The 14348-nt window shown below is 38.1% G+C and overlaps 1 protein-coding gene across 2 annotated transcripts in view; it reads left to right on the forward strand.

Annotated features, from left to right (window-relative positions):
• The window catches only part of ZNF277 (zinc finger protein 277), a 130889-nt gene that overhangs the window by 37876 nt on the left and 78665 nt on the right, over nucleotides 1-14348 (forward strand). The window contains exon 1 of one of the 2 annotated variants that reach the window (XM_055123772.1): nucleotides 14155-14188. The exons of the other annotated variant lie outside the window; for it this stretch is intronic. Coding sequence (XP_054979747.1) covers nucleotides 14170-14188 — 19 coding nt within the window. The 5' untranslated portion in view covers nucleotides 14155-14169. Of the gene's footprint in view, nucleotides 1-14154; nucleotides 14189-14348 lie in introns of those variants that run through there. 2 annotated transcript variants of the gene reach the window in all.

Genomic DNA, 14348 nt, shown 5'->3' on the forward strand with positions numbered 1-14348 from the left:
CCCAAGCCACTTTGCAGTTATTTTTGTATTTTTTGAGATTTTTGTATACTTTCTTCTCTGATATTAGCCATCTGTATTGATGAGATAATAAATGAGGCTTGTTGCTAATGAATCGATTCATTCAACTGCTAGATTTAATTAGAAAGACATTTAACATGCCAGCAGCTGTTCTGATTTTCTTTCATTATTCCCAAATATAATGTAATAAAACACCACAGTTTTTAATATTTTGCATATATTAACCTAAAGCAAGATGTTACTGTCATGTATTATGAAGGACTAATGAACAACTGTTAAAATTTCAAATATTCGATGCAAATCTTAATGCCCAATAGGAGAGAGAGAGAGAGAAAGAAGAGAAGTGCCTGCCACAGAGGCATGATGGGGGTGGTGGGAGGGGAACTGCGGACTTTGGTGGTGGGAAATGTACACTAGTGGAGGGATGGGTGCTGGAATATAGTATGACTGAAACCCAATCACAAACAGTTTTATAACTGTTTTTCATGGTGATTCAATAAAAATAGTGATCACAAAAAATATTTCAAATGTTAGAATTTAAAGTAATCTTAAAACACTCAACATAGCTTACACGAGATAAAATCTAGGAGTAAATGGTGTATGGTCTTCAGATCACCTGCAGAGAGAAAGAGAGAGAGAGATTTAGGAGCTATTTTAATGTTTAGCTTGTAATTACCAGCGAAATTGGAAGGGAATGTCTTATTGTGTAGTGAAGCACAAAAGTAACAGCTTGTACAAATTTAGCAGTATTCACCGTGGACCTTTGCCCTCCAGCATACCCTACCTAGAAAAGAAATTGAAGGAACTAAAGCCAGAAAGATAGCTCAACAGACAGTAACATATGCTTTGCATATAGGGGCCTGGGACTAATCTCCGACACAACATCTTCCTTCAAGCACTGAGCCAGGAGTAACCCCTGAGCACCACAGGGTATAGGTCACAAAAAAAAAATAAGGAAAAGAAATAAAGGAATTGTATGTAGTGTCTTAGAAATCAAACATATAGTTGATATGAATTAAACAAACACAGCTACAAAACAAATTACAGATACCTGAAGAAAAAGTTCTTTCAAAAAAATATCAAATGGGTAAGTTCATTTATCCTGGGAAAACTTCTTACTGTATGGGAGAATCAAGAAGAGAGGAGGGAGGGAGGGAGGGAGGAAGGAAGGAGTTTTTATTCTTTTATCGGTCACTTCACAAATTTGTGCCATTTTCTTTTAGGTTAGCTTTTTTTGCTGGGTTATTTTGGAGTGAGGGGGAAGATATGAAGGAGGGCCCACAGACAGCAGTGCTAAGACCACACATTGCATTTGAGTTATCTGCCCCACTCCAAGTTATCGGTTTTTTGTTTGTTTGTTTTGTTTTTTGGGTCACACCCAGCAATGGTCAAGGGTTAACTCCTTGCTCTGCACTCGGGAATTACTCCTGGCAGTGTTGGAGGACCGTAAGAGATGCTGGGAATCAAACCTCGGTCTGCCTCGTGCAAGGAAAACACCCTACCCTCTGTACTATTGCTCTGTCCCCATGTTAGTGTATTTTGCAGGAGTTAGTAGAATTATCATTGTCATTCATAAGCAATCACAGTAATGTGAGAAATAGATGAGAGGTTGTAATAATTATTGTCTCTAAAGAATAATTGTTGGGGGTGCTCGGCTCCGGCTGGCCGGGTTTTCGGCCCGGGCGCCCATGCCTCTGCAGAGCCGGTGGATGTGGAACAAGCGGGAACCAGAGACAGCTTTAGGAATTGGGGTTCCAGCAAGTGCTTGCACCCATGTATGGAGACTGTGAACTAACTTTGGCTACATGCTGTTCCAGGAAGGGAAATGATTCATTTTCAAACTTAAATCTTCGCAGACTTAATTACTATAATACAGAAATTGTAAGCGGCCGCGCGACATTTTATCTCTTCATTCTCATCAGTGGAAAACTTATTATCAAATATTTCCCTGTTAATAGAGCTGTATTCTTAGGGGATAAATTCCAACAAAAAGAGTGAGTCTGTTTTGAAACTCTAACAACAATAGTGAATTATGTGTTGAAATCTGGAATGTAATCAAGGTAAAAAGAAAAGGAAGTGAAATTATCACTCACGTACGGGGTGGGTTGGGGGGTGAGGGGTGGGATGTATACTGTTTGTTTGTTTGTTTGTTTGTTTTGTTTTTGCTTTTGTTTTTGTTTTTATTGGTGGTGGAATATGGGCACTGGTGAAGGGATGGGTGTTTGAGCATTGTGTAACTGAGATATAAGCCTGAGAACTTTGTAATTTTCCACTTGGTGATTCAATAAAATAAATTTTTTAAAAAAAGAATAATTGTTGGGAGAGTAATAATTGTCTCTAAGGAAAGCTTGCCTTGGTGGTACTCAACTTTCAGTTTTGCTCAAAGGACTTTTGAAGATCTCAGCCATCACAAAACTTCAGGCATTAGGTAGTTTCATAAATTCGTTGTTGTTGTTGTTTTGGGTGCCATTCCCAGTGGTGTTCTGGGCATACTCCTGACTCTGTGCTCAGAGATCACTCTTGGCGGGCCTTGAGGGACCATTTACGGTGCTGGGGATCAAACCCAGGTCAGCCTCTTGGAAGGCAAGCACCTGTCTACTGCACTACTGCTCCAGCCTCTGCTTCATAAATTTTAAAATCATCTTTTTGGGTACTGAATTAGAGTCTGAATTTCATACAGGTTTTCCCCTATACTTTTGGCTGTCCTTCAAAACTAGGTATAAAAGCCTGGACCATTTGTTCATTTGACCATTTGTAAAATCTGTTTTATCTAACAAACAATAATTTGACTTTTGCCTTTAAAAAAAATAGAAGACTGCAGATGAAATTTGGTAACTACAATAAAGAGCTACTTTCTGGGTTGTTGGTTTTTTTTTTTTTACTTTCAGGTTTCAAAAATTATTTTAAGTGAATACTTAGCTATATCAGTCTTGGTTTTTCTGGAAGAAAATAATTTCCATATTAAAGAGTGAAAAAAAAATTTTTGATGTTCACCTCTCTTATTTTTTTCTTTGTGTTGAATATTACTACACGTGACATTTTGCCCCAAATTCTTATGTTCTTTAATCCTTATGATCTCTTCAAAATTGTTTTTTAAGAATTTCTTCATAATCTTCTATTAAGAAAACCAGTGCTCATTTGTTAAATCCTCTATCAAAGCTTCTAGTCAAAGCTTTTATGTCATTCTGCTTCTTTTTACTCGAAAAGCAAGATGACCTGAACTATCTTTTGTTCCAAACTCAGTTAATTATTTCGTTTTTTTTAGTACATCCTTCGACTTATAGGCAGAAACATCTTTGAATTCTATTTTAATTTTCAAGTAACTATGCTAGAGGTTTAGTAACTGTTCCTCTACGAACCATTTATTCTGATGATTGATATAAGTATCATTTACCATTTTCTATAGAATGTGATATTTCCTTCTTTGTGTTTCTCTAAGAGTTCTGTACACTATTCTGCCACTGCTTGCATTTAATAGTTCTCTCCTTTCTCAAATCTTCCCTAGTTTGTAGTGTCAGTAGATTACATCTCCCTTCATTTTACTTCAAATTAGTGATATTGTTAAAAAGCAGTAAAATAAAGAGTATTACTTGAGCCATGGATATAGACTGCTAGCCCAAACTTCTGGATCTTTAAAAATGGCCAATTTTCTGACGAGCAATGTTCAGCTTGGTATTCAATGCACAAGGAATTCCAAGGAAGTGCATTGTAAAGAAATATTGTCGTTATTTTCACATGGCAAACTTTTCTTTTTCAACTTTTTTAGTAATTGTATTTTCCTCAATTTTTAATTTGAGAAAAAACTGCCTGTGGTTTGTTATCTGTGTTAAGATTAAAAGTTAATATGTTTTTATATTGGTAAAGTAATAGCAAAAAAGTTTTGTTTCATGATGTTATCTTTCAGAATGCTTTATAAACAAATGTAACAGTATATATAGAGAGATAGATACATACATTTAAACTGTATTTCACCTTATTAGTACAAAGATACACTATTATTCATATTGAGAATTTCTTCAAGGCTTAACATTTAACAGATTTCATGGTTTAAATTCATTTCAATTGAAAATATTAGTACTGGGGCCATAGAAACAGTACTGCAAGTACAGCACTTGATTTGCATGCAGCCAACCCAGGTTCAGTGTTCAGTGCAGCATATGGTTTTGCGAGTCACTTCAGGGGTAATCCCTGAGCATAGAGCCAGGAGTGAGCATAACCAAATGTGGTGCAACCCCCAACCCCCACCTGCCCCTAAATCACTACGTCTATTTGACTTTTGGACCACACCCAGGATGCTCAGGAATTCCTCCTGGTCCTGCACTCAGGGATCACTCCTGGCAGAGCTGGGGGTGGGAGGGAGGGGGGAGGGCATATTTGCTGCTGAGGATCAAACCCATCATGCAAGGCAAGTATCCTATCCGCTGTTATATTCAGCCATCCAAATCAATGCATTTTATTGTAAAATTTGGTGAATAATTCTGCTTAACCTGGTAGGACCTAACCTCTTACAGTATACAGACAAAATATAAAATTAGGTGGAGTGAATTGAACTTCTGGTAATGACCATCCTGTATGTTCATCCCATAGAAACTGTGAGTTTTTGTGCGTTTGTTGATCCCATGTGGCATGGGGCCAATAGGTTGAAAAGGAAGGTTCATTTTGTGGACACACAAGGCATCAGGACTCTAGAATATTCTTCACAGGTGATGGGAAGATCTCACAGTAGGCTGGGGTTTTATAGCCAGATGCTTAATCTCATCAAATTTAGTAGACACTAGAGTGACAGGCTCCTCACATCCTACTCCTTAGAAGTCTTTTGACAGAAACTGGTCCCTGCTCCATATACCTATAGCAGAGCTTGAAGGAACCACAGACTGTATGCTCATTGTGGGAATAGCTCCAGTCACAAAGGTAGAAGGGATAGCAAGAGAATTTATGGAAAGGCCCTTTCCCGAGACCCCTGCTTGGTGACTGAGAGAGTATCCGTGTCCCCTCCCCACATAATCAAGAAGAAATAAAGCAATTCCAAAACTAGAGACAGAGTGTGATCAACAAACACATCTGAAAAAATTAAACCCTGTGACAGAATGACTGCTACAGATAGACCTTCAGAAATCAATCTGAAGGCAGTAATAGTGACTCTAATGAATAAAACATGAATATTTTGAAGGAAAACCCATTAAATACATTCTAAAAACAAACAGAACAATCATAAAATATGAAAGAAAAAAATCTAAGAGCAGAAGTTCTTATCCAGGGCCTAACCAATAGTACAGCGGGTAGGGCATTTGCCTTGCACATTACAGACAGGTTCAGTCCCCGACATCCCATATAGTCCCCGGAGCAGTGCCAGGGGTAATTCCTGAGTGCAGAGCCAGGTGTAACCCCTGAGGACTGCCAAGTATGACCCAAAAGGCAAAAAAGGAAGACAAAAAAGTATTTCTCCAAAGAGGTTGAAGCTATTTTTTTATCCTAACAAGAGATACTAGATATGAATAGTACATAAATCGAAAAGAAAACTTCCTTTGAAAGAATATCACATAAGCATTGCTTATGCAAATTCCTCAACAAACTTAGAAAATTGAATCTAAGGTACATTAAGAGAATCATGGGGGTTGAGGGTGTTGGGCTATACCCAGTATTTCTCGGGAGCTCTTTCTTGCTAGGTACTCAGAGACTGGAATCAAAGTTAAAACTGTCACAGCCACATGAAGGCCTTACCAGCTGTACTAACTTTTCAACCCCATGAGAACCATTCATCATGACTTAGTTTATCCAAGAATGAAAGGGTAATAGAACTGTAGCATTGTAGCATTGTCGTCTCGTTGTTCATCGATTTGCTCGAGCGGGCACCAGTAACGTCTCCGTTGTGACACTTGTTACTGTATTTTTGGCAAATCAAATACGCCACAGGTATCTTGCCAGGCTCTGCCGTGTGGGTAGGATACTCTTGGTAGCTTGCCGGGCTCTCCGAGAGGGATGGAGGAATCAAACCTGGGTCAGCCTCATGCAAGGCAAACGCCCTACCTGCTATGCTGTCACTCCAGTCCAATACAACTATTAATTATTTTAGTATACCACATAAACAAGGTAAGAATCACATGATCATATCAGTTCATGCTGAAGTAACCACTTATAGCTAAAACTCATAAACACACTTAAACTTTATAATAAATGATATATATAATAAGAAAGTTAAGAATGATAACCCTTGACAGTTCTGTTCAACATAATTTTGCCAGAATAATTAGGTAATACATAGATATTGAAATAATCCATATCAGGAAAAAAAATTAAGGTATTGCTATTTATGGATGGCACAATAATATGCATAGAAAATCCCAAAGAGTTAAAGTAATAAATATTGCAGTATAAGATGCAAACAATATAAAAGTCAAATGAAGTTTATTTTCAGTTAATAAATTAGAGGAAAGGGAAAAGTATGAAAGCTTGAAAGTAAACTTAACAAAGGAGGTAAAATGCCTAAATATGAAAACTATAAGTCATTTCTAAAGAAACAAGACAAAATAAAGATAGAATGATGTATTGTGTTGATGCATTGGAAAAATGAACATTGTTAAAATGGCTATATTATCTCAAGCACTTTATAGATTCTACACAAACCCTATCATTCCTCAATGACATTTCCAAGGAAAGAAAACAAGCAATTATAAAATTTGAATGGAATCACAAGATTCTGAATAACCAAAGTAAACCTGAGGGGTGGGAGTGAAGGGGAATGAAGATATCTTCTTCTCTAACTTCAACTATTCAATAAGAGTAATAGTAATCCAAAAGTATGGTATTTTGGATGACACATTAACACCAATTAAATAGAATTATCAACTCAGAAATAAACTCACATATATGGATGATTAGTTTATAACAGATGAGCCAAAATCAAACTGTATAGAAAGGAAAGCCTCCAGCAAATGGAGACTTGGAGAGCCACATTAAAACAGAAATACTAGATCATTGTTTCAATATCATACACAAAGATTAACTCAAAGTGAATTAAAGGCTTGGAAATGAAACCTAAACCATAGATACATAGAAGAAACACAAGTGGAACATTCATAGATACTGACCTCAATGGTGACTTCAGAGACTTAGCTCCAACTGCAAGGAAACAAAGCCAAAATGGGTTTATATCAAAGTATAAAGTTTTGTGTAACAAAAGAAACTGCCTCAAAAATGGAATGATATCCTAATGAATGGGATGGGATGTCACATATCCAAAAAGGCTTATTGTCCAGAGCATATTAAAAATTCAGGGGCTGGGGCTGGAGCAATAGCACAGCGGGTAGGGTGTTTGCCTTGCAAACTCAGGTTCGATTCCCAGCATCCCAAATGGTCCCCTGAGCACCGCCAAGGGTAATTCCTGAGTGCAGATCCAGGAGTAACCCCTGTGCATAGCTGGGTGTGACCCAAAAAGCAAATAAATAAATAAAGGCAGAAGGAATAAAAAAAAAAAAATCCAGACAACTTAATGACTGGAGCAGAATAGACACTTTTCCAAAGAAGGCATACAGAATGCCAGCAGGCACGTGGAAAACTGCTCAACTTCACAATTCACTTATGAGGAAAATGCAAATCAAAACCACTGTGAGTTTTCAACTCACTTTTAGCCCAAAGCTGAAAAGGAAAAGTGTTTGCAGGGTGCAGACTAAATGGAATTCTCCACCCCTGTTGGTGGGAATATATATTGGTCCAGTCATTACAGATAATGGAATGGAGATCCCTTTATAAACTAAAATTAGAAATACCGTATGACCCAGCACTATAATTTATTCAGACTATAAAAACTAGTGCAGAAAGATTTATGAATGACTATTATGTTCATAGCCAAAATATGGAGACACCTAAATAGTCATTGAGTCAGTCGCCCAAATTGCTAAATAAATAATGTATGTTCAGTGAATACTGTAGCACTGCCATCCCATTGTTCATCAATTCGCTCGAGCGGGCATCAGTAATGTCACCATTGTGAGACTTGGTGTTACTGTTTTTGGTTTATCCAATACATCATGGGTAGCTGGGCAAGCTCTGCTATGTGGGTGGGATACTCTGGGTAGCTTGCCAGGCTCTCCAAGAGGGACGAAGGAATCAAACCCAGGTCAGCCACTTGCAAGGCAAACACCCTACCCAAAGTGCTATCGCTCCAGCCCACTGAATACTACTCAGTGATTTTTTTGAATTTTATACTTATTTTTAAATTTTTTATTGAATCTCCCTGAGATAAAATATTTTTAAGCTGTTCGTGGTTGAGTTTCAGTCATACAATGAAACATCACCCATCCCTCCACCGGTGTACATTTCTCACCACCAGTGTGCCTTATATCCCTCTCACCATTCCTCACCAACCCCTTGCCCCCAGCCTGACTTTATGGCAGGCACTTTTCTTCTTTCTCTCTTTCCTTTTGTGCATTATGGTTTTCAACACAAGTACTAAGAGCTCATCGTGTTTGTTCAGGGCATTCAGTATTTTAATTGGGAAGGCAAGGCTGGAGTAATTTTTTTTAACTGGGTGGCAGCTTTGGGGTCTGGCCATGACTGCTGAGGCTTTCAGAAGTACAGGGAGATAGGGTGAGGTAGCCCATCCCAACTCCAAGAAAGCCTGAAGATTTCAATCACAAAACTGTATATCCAAGTTTTCACCAGGATAATATCTCATTGAGGTCCATCCTGAGGTGGTGGAGTTCCAATGGCAGCATGATGGCAACTTTGTATTGTGGGAGCAAGTGGCTGCTGGGCATCTGCCTGGGCAAACACTAGGCTGACCCACCCTCTCCGATGTACCCTGGTCTGTTCAGCCTTGCATGGGTGTGAGATTACTGAGGCTTTTGATCTCTTGAGATTTATTTATGCAAAGCTGGTAAATGAGCTTACATAGCTAAGCCAGGGGTGGTTTGTGGGTGTGGTTCCCGTATACCTAACTTCTGGCTGTTTAATTTCTTGGGAAACTTGGTCCCGAGTTTTTGGGGTCTGATCAAAGGCATAGCAGCAATTTTGGGGTATCAGGAAGCCTGAAAGCACCATCAGGCTACTGATACATACACCCTGTAGGTTCTGGTTCACCAGCTGGTGGCACCGCACCCCCCCCCACTCAATGATTTTACAAGATGAAGTGTTGCTTTTTATGACAACATCAGTGAAATTTGAGGTGACCATACAAACAAAGTAAGTCCAAAAATGAAAGATTATTATTTTGTTTTTTTCTCATACATAAAATATAAATACCAAAGCAAATGAAGTAGCAAATCACAACAAAAGGAGTCTTTAGATGGTGAAATATATGGTGGTTCTCAGAGGGGAAACTCCTGAGATGTATATATTATTATAACATATAGCAAATCATTTTTAAATAATCTATTTAATTAATCTGTATTTTATCTGTATTTAATTAACCGGTTAAAAATGCATTTAAATAGTATAATTTGTATATTCAAGAAAGGCATGAGATGGGCCAGAGCATTAGTAGAGCAAGTAGGGTGCTTGCCTTGCTTGTGGCTACCTGGGTTTGGTCCTTAGTACCCCATGTGGTCCCCTGAATGCCACCACGAGTTATCACTTGTACAACTCAGCATTAGCAAAACAATGTTTCTCGTAACTTAATCTTTAAATTGGATACTATATGTGAATTTTCTCAACAATACTGGGAAGCAAGCTGTAATCTGGCTTTAGAGAGTAAAGGCCCCTACACCATGAAAGCCCCAGTTTAGATCAGCACATTGGCACAATGTAACACCTCACATTTGCCTTTCACACCCATGTTGTATAGGTCATGCCATTCATTTTCACTGTATGTGTTAACACACAGCTGTACTGTGTCAGCATTTTATACAGTGTTCATCACACTTTTAAATAGCTATCATTTGCTTTCTAGACCAGTGAACTTTTAAGATTTTTTTGAGAGGGGATGGGGTGGGGGCAGGCCACACCGAAGAGCTGAGGGTTACTCCTGACAGTACTGGGAAGGACATCTATTTTTGGAGTCACACTCAGGCTTCTGCGTGCAAGGCATGTACTCCACCATATTAAACTGTCTAGCTGGCCCTGAGGTTCAGTGTTTTGTTTTGTTTCGTTTTGTTAATTTTTTTTTAATTTTTTTTTCTATTGTACCATCATGAGATACACAGTTACAAAGTTGTTCATGATTGGGTCTCAGTCATGCAGTGGTCCAACACCTGTTCCTTCACCAGTGTACATTTCTCACCACCAATGTCCCTCCCTCATTTCCTTCCCCCCACCCCCTCCCACCAGCCTGCTCTTATGTCAGGCACTTCTCCCACCCCCTCTCTTTCCTTTTGGGCATTATGGTTTGCAATACAGATGCTGAAAAGTTTTCATGTTTGTTCCTTTACCTACTTTGAGCACACAGTTCTTGTCCGGAGTGATCATTTCCCACCGTCATTGTCACAGTGGTCCCTTCTCTATCCTGACTGTCCTCCCCACATACAACATCTGGCAAGCTTCCAAATGTGGACCAGTCCTCCTGGCCCTTGTTTCTGCTGTCCATGGGTATTAGTCTCATACTACGTTGTTGTTGTTGTTTTTATTATCCCACAAGTGTGTGCAATCATTCTATCTCTGTCCCTCATCTCTGACACCTTTCACTCAGCATTTATACTCTCCATGTCAATCTATTTATAAGTGAATTTCATGACTTCATATTTCCAGCTTCTGCACTTATTCATTTTAATTTTCCTCTAATGAATTATGATAAACAGTTATATATATTTCTGCTATTCCTGTTGTTTTGGGTCTTAGGGGGCCACAGCCAGCAGTACTCAGGGGTAATTCCTGTCTCTGCACTCATGAATCACTCCTGCTGATGCTCAGTGGACCGTGGAATGCCGGAGATTGAACCTGCCTTGGCAGCATGCAAAGAAAATACCCTACCTGCTGTACTATCTATCCGGCCCCATAATATTATATCGTTAATGTCCTGAAAATATGATGAAGTCCAAGCATTTTGTAGAAACTTTAATGAACTATTCCTAACTATTTCTTGATAAAAGCACCCCAAATCCTGGAAAGTCCAGATAGTCTAAAAACATTTTGTTAATTGCCTTGAAGGGGACCAGAGAAATGGCCTACGGTGATCGAGCTCAAGCTTCCTGTGTAGGAGCTCTGAGTTCAAACCTTGTTCTTTTTGGGGAACAATGCTTTTCCCCAAGCACTGCTGAGATTGAGCCACTAGTACTGCTGCTGGAGTGATTCCTGAGTGCCAGGTGTGCCCCCCCATGCACACACACCCCAAAAATGCCTCCAAATGGAATAAGTTGCCATGCCCCTAAAGAAATGAATTCAGTGATTCCGGATCTTTCTTGCTGAATATTGGCTATCTTACAACTGTTCCTTGTTCTTTTTTCCTCTTGTGGTTTTTCTGCTTTTCTAAATAGTTTTAAATGTATTTATGAATAGGACCCACCACTCTGGTGGGAGAAAATGTGGACTGCCTGAGATTAGGGGTGCCATCAATTTTTTTTTCATTTGCTCCCCATTATCTTACATGGCCTTTTGTCTGAAAACTTGATTGGAAGAGAGAATTATTTCTTAGGGAAGTATGTTTAAAAAATTGAGGTGATGCAGTGAATATCAGCTAAGACTTTGCCTCATTTTAGAAAAATGTATATTCCAATACAGGACTTAGAGATAATTTGTTATTTTTATACTTCATCATCCAATCCTTTCAAGTCTCCCGATTACAGAACTGCCATATTGCTGAGATGGTGTTATAAAAGTTTACCATTTCAACAATAAAAAGTTTTCAGCTAGAATCTCAAGACTTAACCAATGCTGAATTATCTAGCAAATACTGTCACAACCAGTGTATATCATATCAATAATAGGTTTTGTTGTGGAGAGCTTAGACTAAATTAGTAATTACTCAGTTTACACCTTGCCAAAGCCCAAAAAGAAGTAGCCTGCTTTCTTAATGATAGACTTTATTGTGGCATTAATTATTTGAGATGGCAGAATTGCTGTCCAAAAAAGTAGAGAGCATATTCGGTGACTTATCCCTAAATGAAAAAAAAAAAAAACCATTTACCATAGATGCTAATTTGAAACACTATTTGACTTTATTCTAAATCAATAATATATTTAGGACATAAGCCAAAGGAAAATGCATTTGTAAAGGTGTCAACAAAATAACACTTTCTACTTAATGGATGGATATACCTAATTTTTTCTTTCATGGAACCTAATAAGAGATATTCAGGAGCAAGAATTTAAATCAGTAGTTATATGGTATTTGTGAAAATTCCATATTCATCAACATGATTTTCTGTGACCAAAAAGAAAAATAATATTTGACCATTTTCAGTAAAACAAAATGTTTTTACTAAACCATTAATATTGATGAGTTGTGATATTAACACTAAAACAGATGACCTAGAATGGCTATTTTAATTTATAGAGACATATTATTCCCACAACTCAAGTTCAAGATTCTTTCAAAAACACTAATTATACTTAATAGGCAATATTAGATACATAACTTACAATTTTCTAGTTGCCAACCCATTTTATTAAAATATTGACTGGTATACTAATTATAATATAATTGCCTGTTAAACCAAATCAATTAAATTAGGCTAATGCCTGTGGCTGCACTGTGAAATTTCCATGGAGCACCACTTATTTTGGAAGCATGGAAACAGCCCAATAACCAATCAGATTGCTTTGAGTCAAAATTCACCTCTTATGACTCTTTCCCCTCTCTCCACCCTACCTATCCCCAGAGATTTCAGTATGAATATTGTTTCTTTTTTCCCACCAACATTTGTTTCATCTGTAAGTATTTTGTTTTACTATTGGCCCCCTTGGACTGGAGCGATAGCACAGCGTGTAGGCTGTTTGCCTTGCACACGGCCAACCCGGGTTCGATTCCTCCATTCCTCTTGAAGAGCCTGGCAAGCTACCGAGAGTATCCTGCCCACACGGCAAAGCCTGGCAAGCTACCCGGGGCATATTCAATATGCCAAAAACAGTAACAACAGTCTCACAGTGGAGATGTTACTGGTGCCCACTTGAGCAAATCCATGAACAACGGGACGACAGTGCGACAGTACTATTGGCCCTCTTGTCAGGATCACCAGTGTTGCTAGCAGCATGGTTTCTTAGTTCATCACATTTGCATTGAACCAGGAATAGGATTTTGTATGTTTAAAATTTATTTCTGAATTTATATTCCCTAATCCTTAATCTGCCCCCTTATCACTACTGCCTTCTGCTGGTAGAAGATAAGGTTGAAGAATTGGTTACCATTACTTCTTAGCATGCAGTATGCATATCCATCCTCAAATTCACTTGTAGCCACAGTATAGCTCTAGTCTTGACCTTGTGAAAACAAATACTTGTAGTAGTTTTGTATTTAAGTGCTCTCAGGTGTCTTGCTGAGAATAGAGTTGGAATAGAGCAGTAAGGAATGAAATAACATTGCAGTGAGAGACTATATAAAGCCATTTATTTATGTCAGAAGATGGTGTTTTAGCCTCCATTCCAGCATCTTCTGGATTATAAAGTTCATTGGCAATAAAAATTTAAGTTAGAGAAAATATTTGAGTTAAGGAAAATATTTCTGGAGAACTGAATATACATAACCATATTTTTGTGTTTCCCTATTTGAGAACATTTACCCTTTCATTTACATTTAAAATTAGTTTTTTTAAATGTTTTAATTTCAAGTTCTAAATAGTGAAGATATAGTAGATAATTCAGGCAGAGTATTAGCTTCCACCAGTTCTCCCCCTCACCCCCTTATTTTGAGGTAAAAATTTTTTATCGAAAGAAATTTAGTGAGAGAATATAGACTTCTCCAGAGTAGAAAATGCAAAGGACAGAGAGACTTCCACGCTATTATGTTTCACTGCTAAGCTAACTGAGAGTCTTCTAGATAGCAAGAATCCACAAATAATCAGCTTTTCAGTCTCTTCTATCTCTGATTTACAACAGTAATCATTTTAGCAGCCATAAAAATAGGAACTAACCTTTATTGAGTTTATGTCTCTGTCACTCATGTGCTTTACATTTGTTTCCTCCAGTAACTTTCAGCAACTTAGTCAAGTGAATGTTATGATCTGTTCTACAACATGGACAGTTCACGTTGCAGAATCAAGCTAAGAAAAGTTAAGAAATATACGGATGATTGGTTTAATAGGAGGTAAGGGAACTATTTATAGAGTATAGCATTTTACAGTAGCGCTGTAGCACTGTCGTCCCATTGTTCATTGATTTTGCTCGAGCGGGCACCAGTAACGTCTCCATTGTGAGACATGTTGTTACTGTTTTGGGCATATCGAATATACCATGGGTAGCTTGCC

This window comes from Sorex araneus, chromosome 1 (genome assembly GCF_027595985.1).
Source record: "Sorex araneus isolate mSorAra2 chromosome 1, mSorAra2.pri, whole genome shotgun sequence".
NCBI lineage: Eukaryota > Metazoa > Chordata > Mammalia > Eulipotyphla > Soricidae > Sorex > Sorex araneus.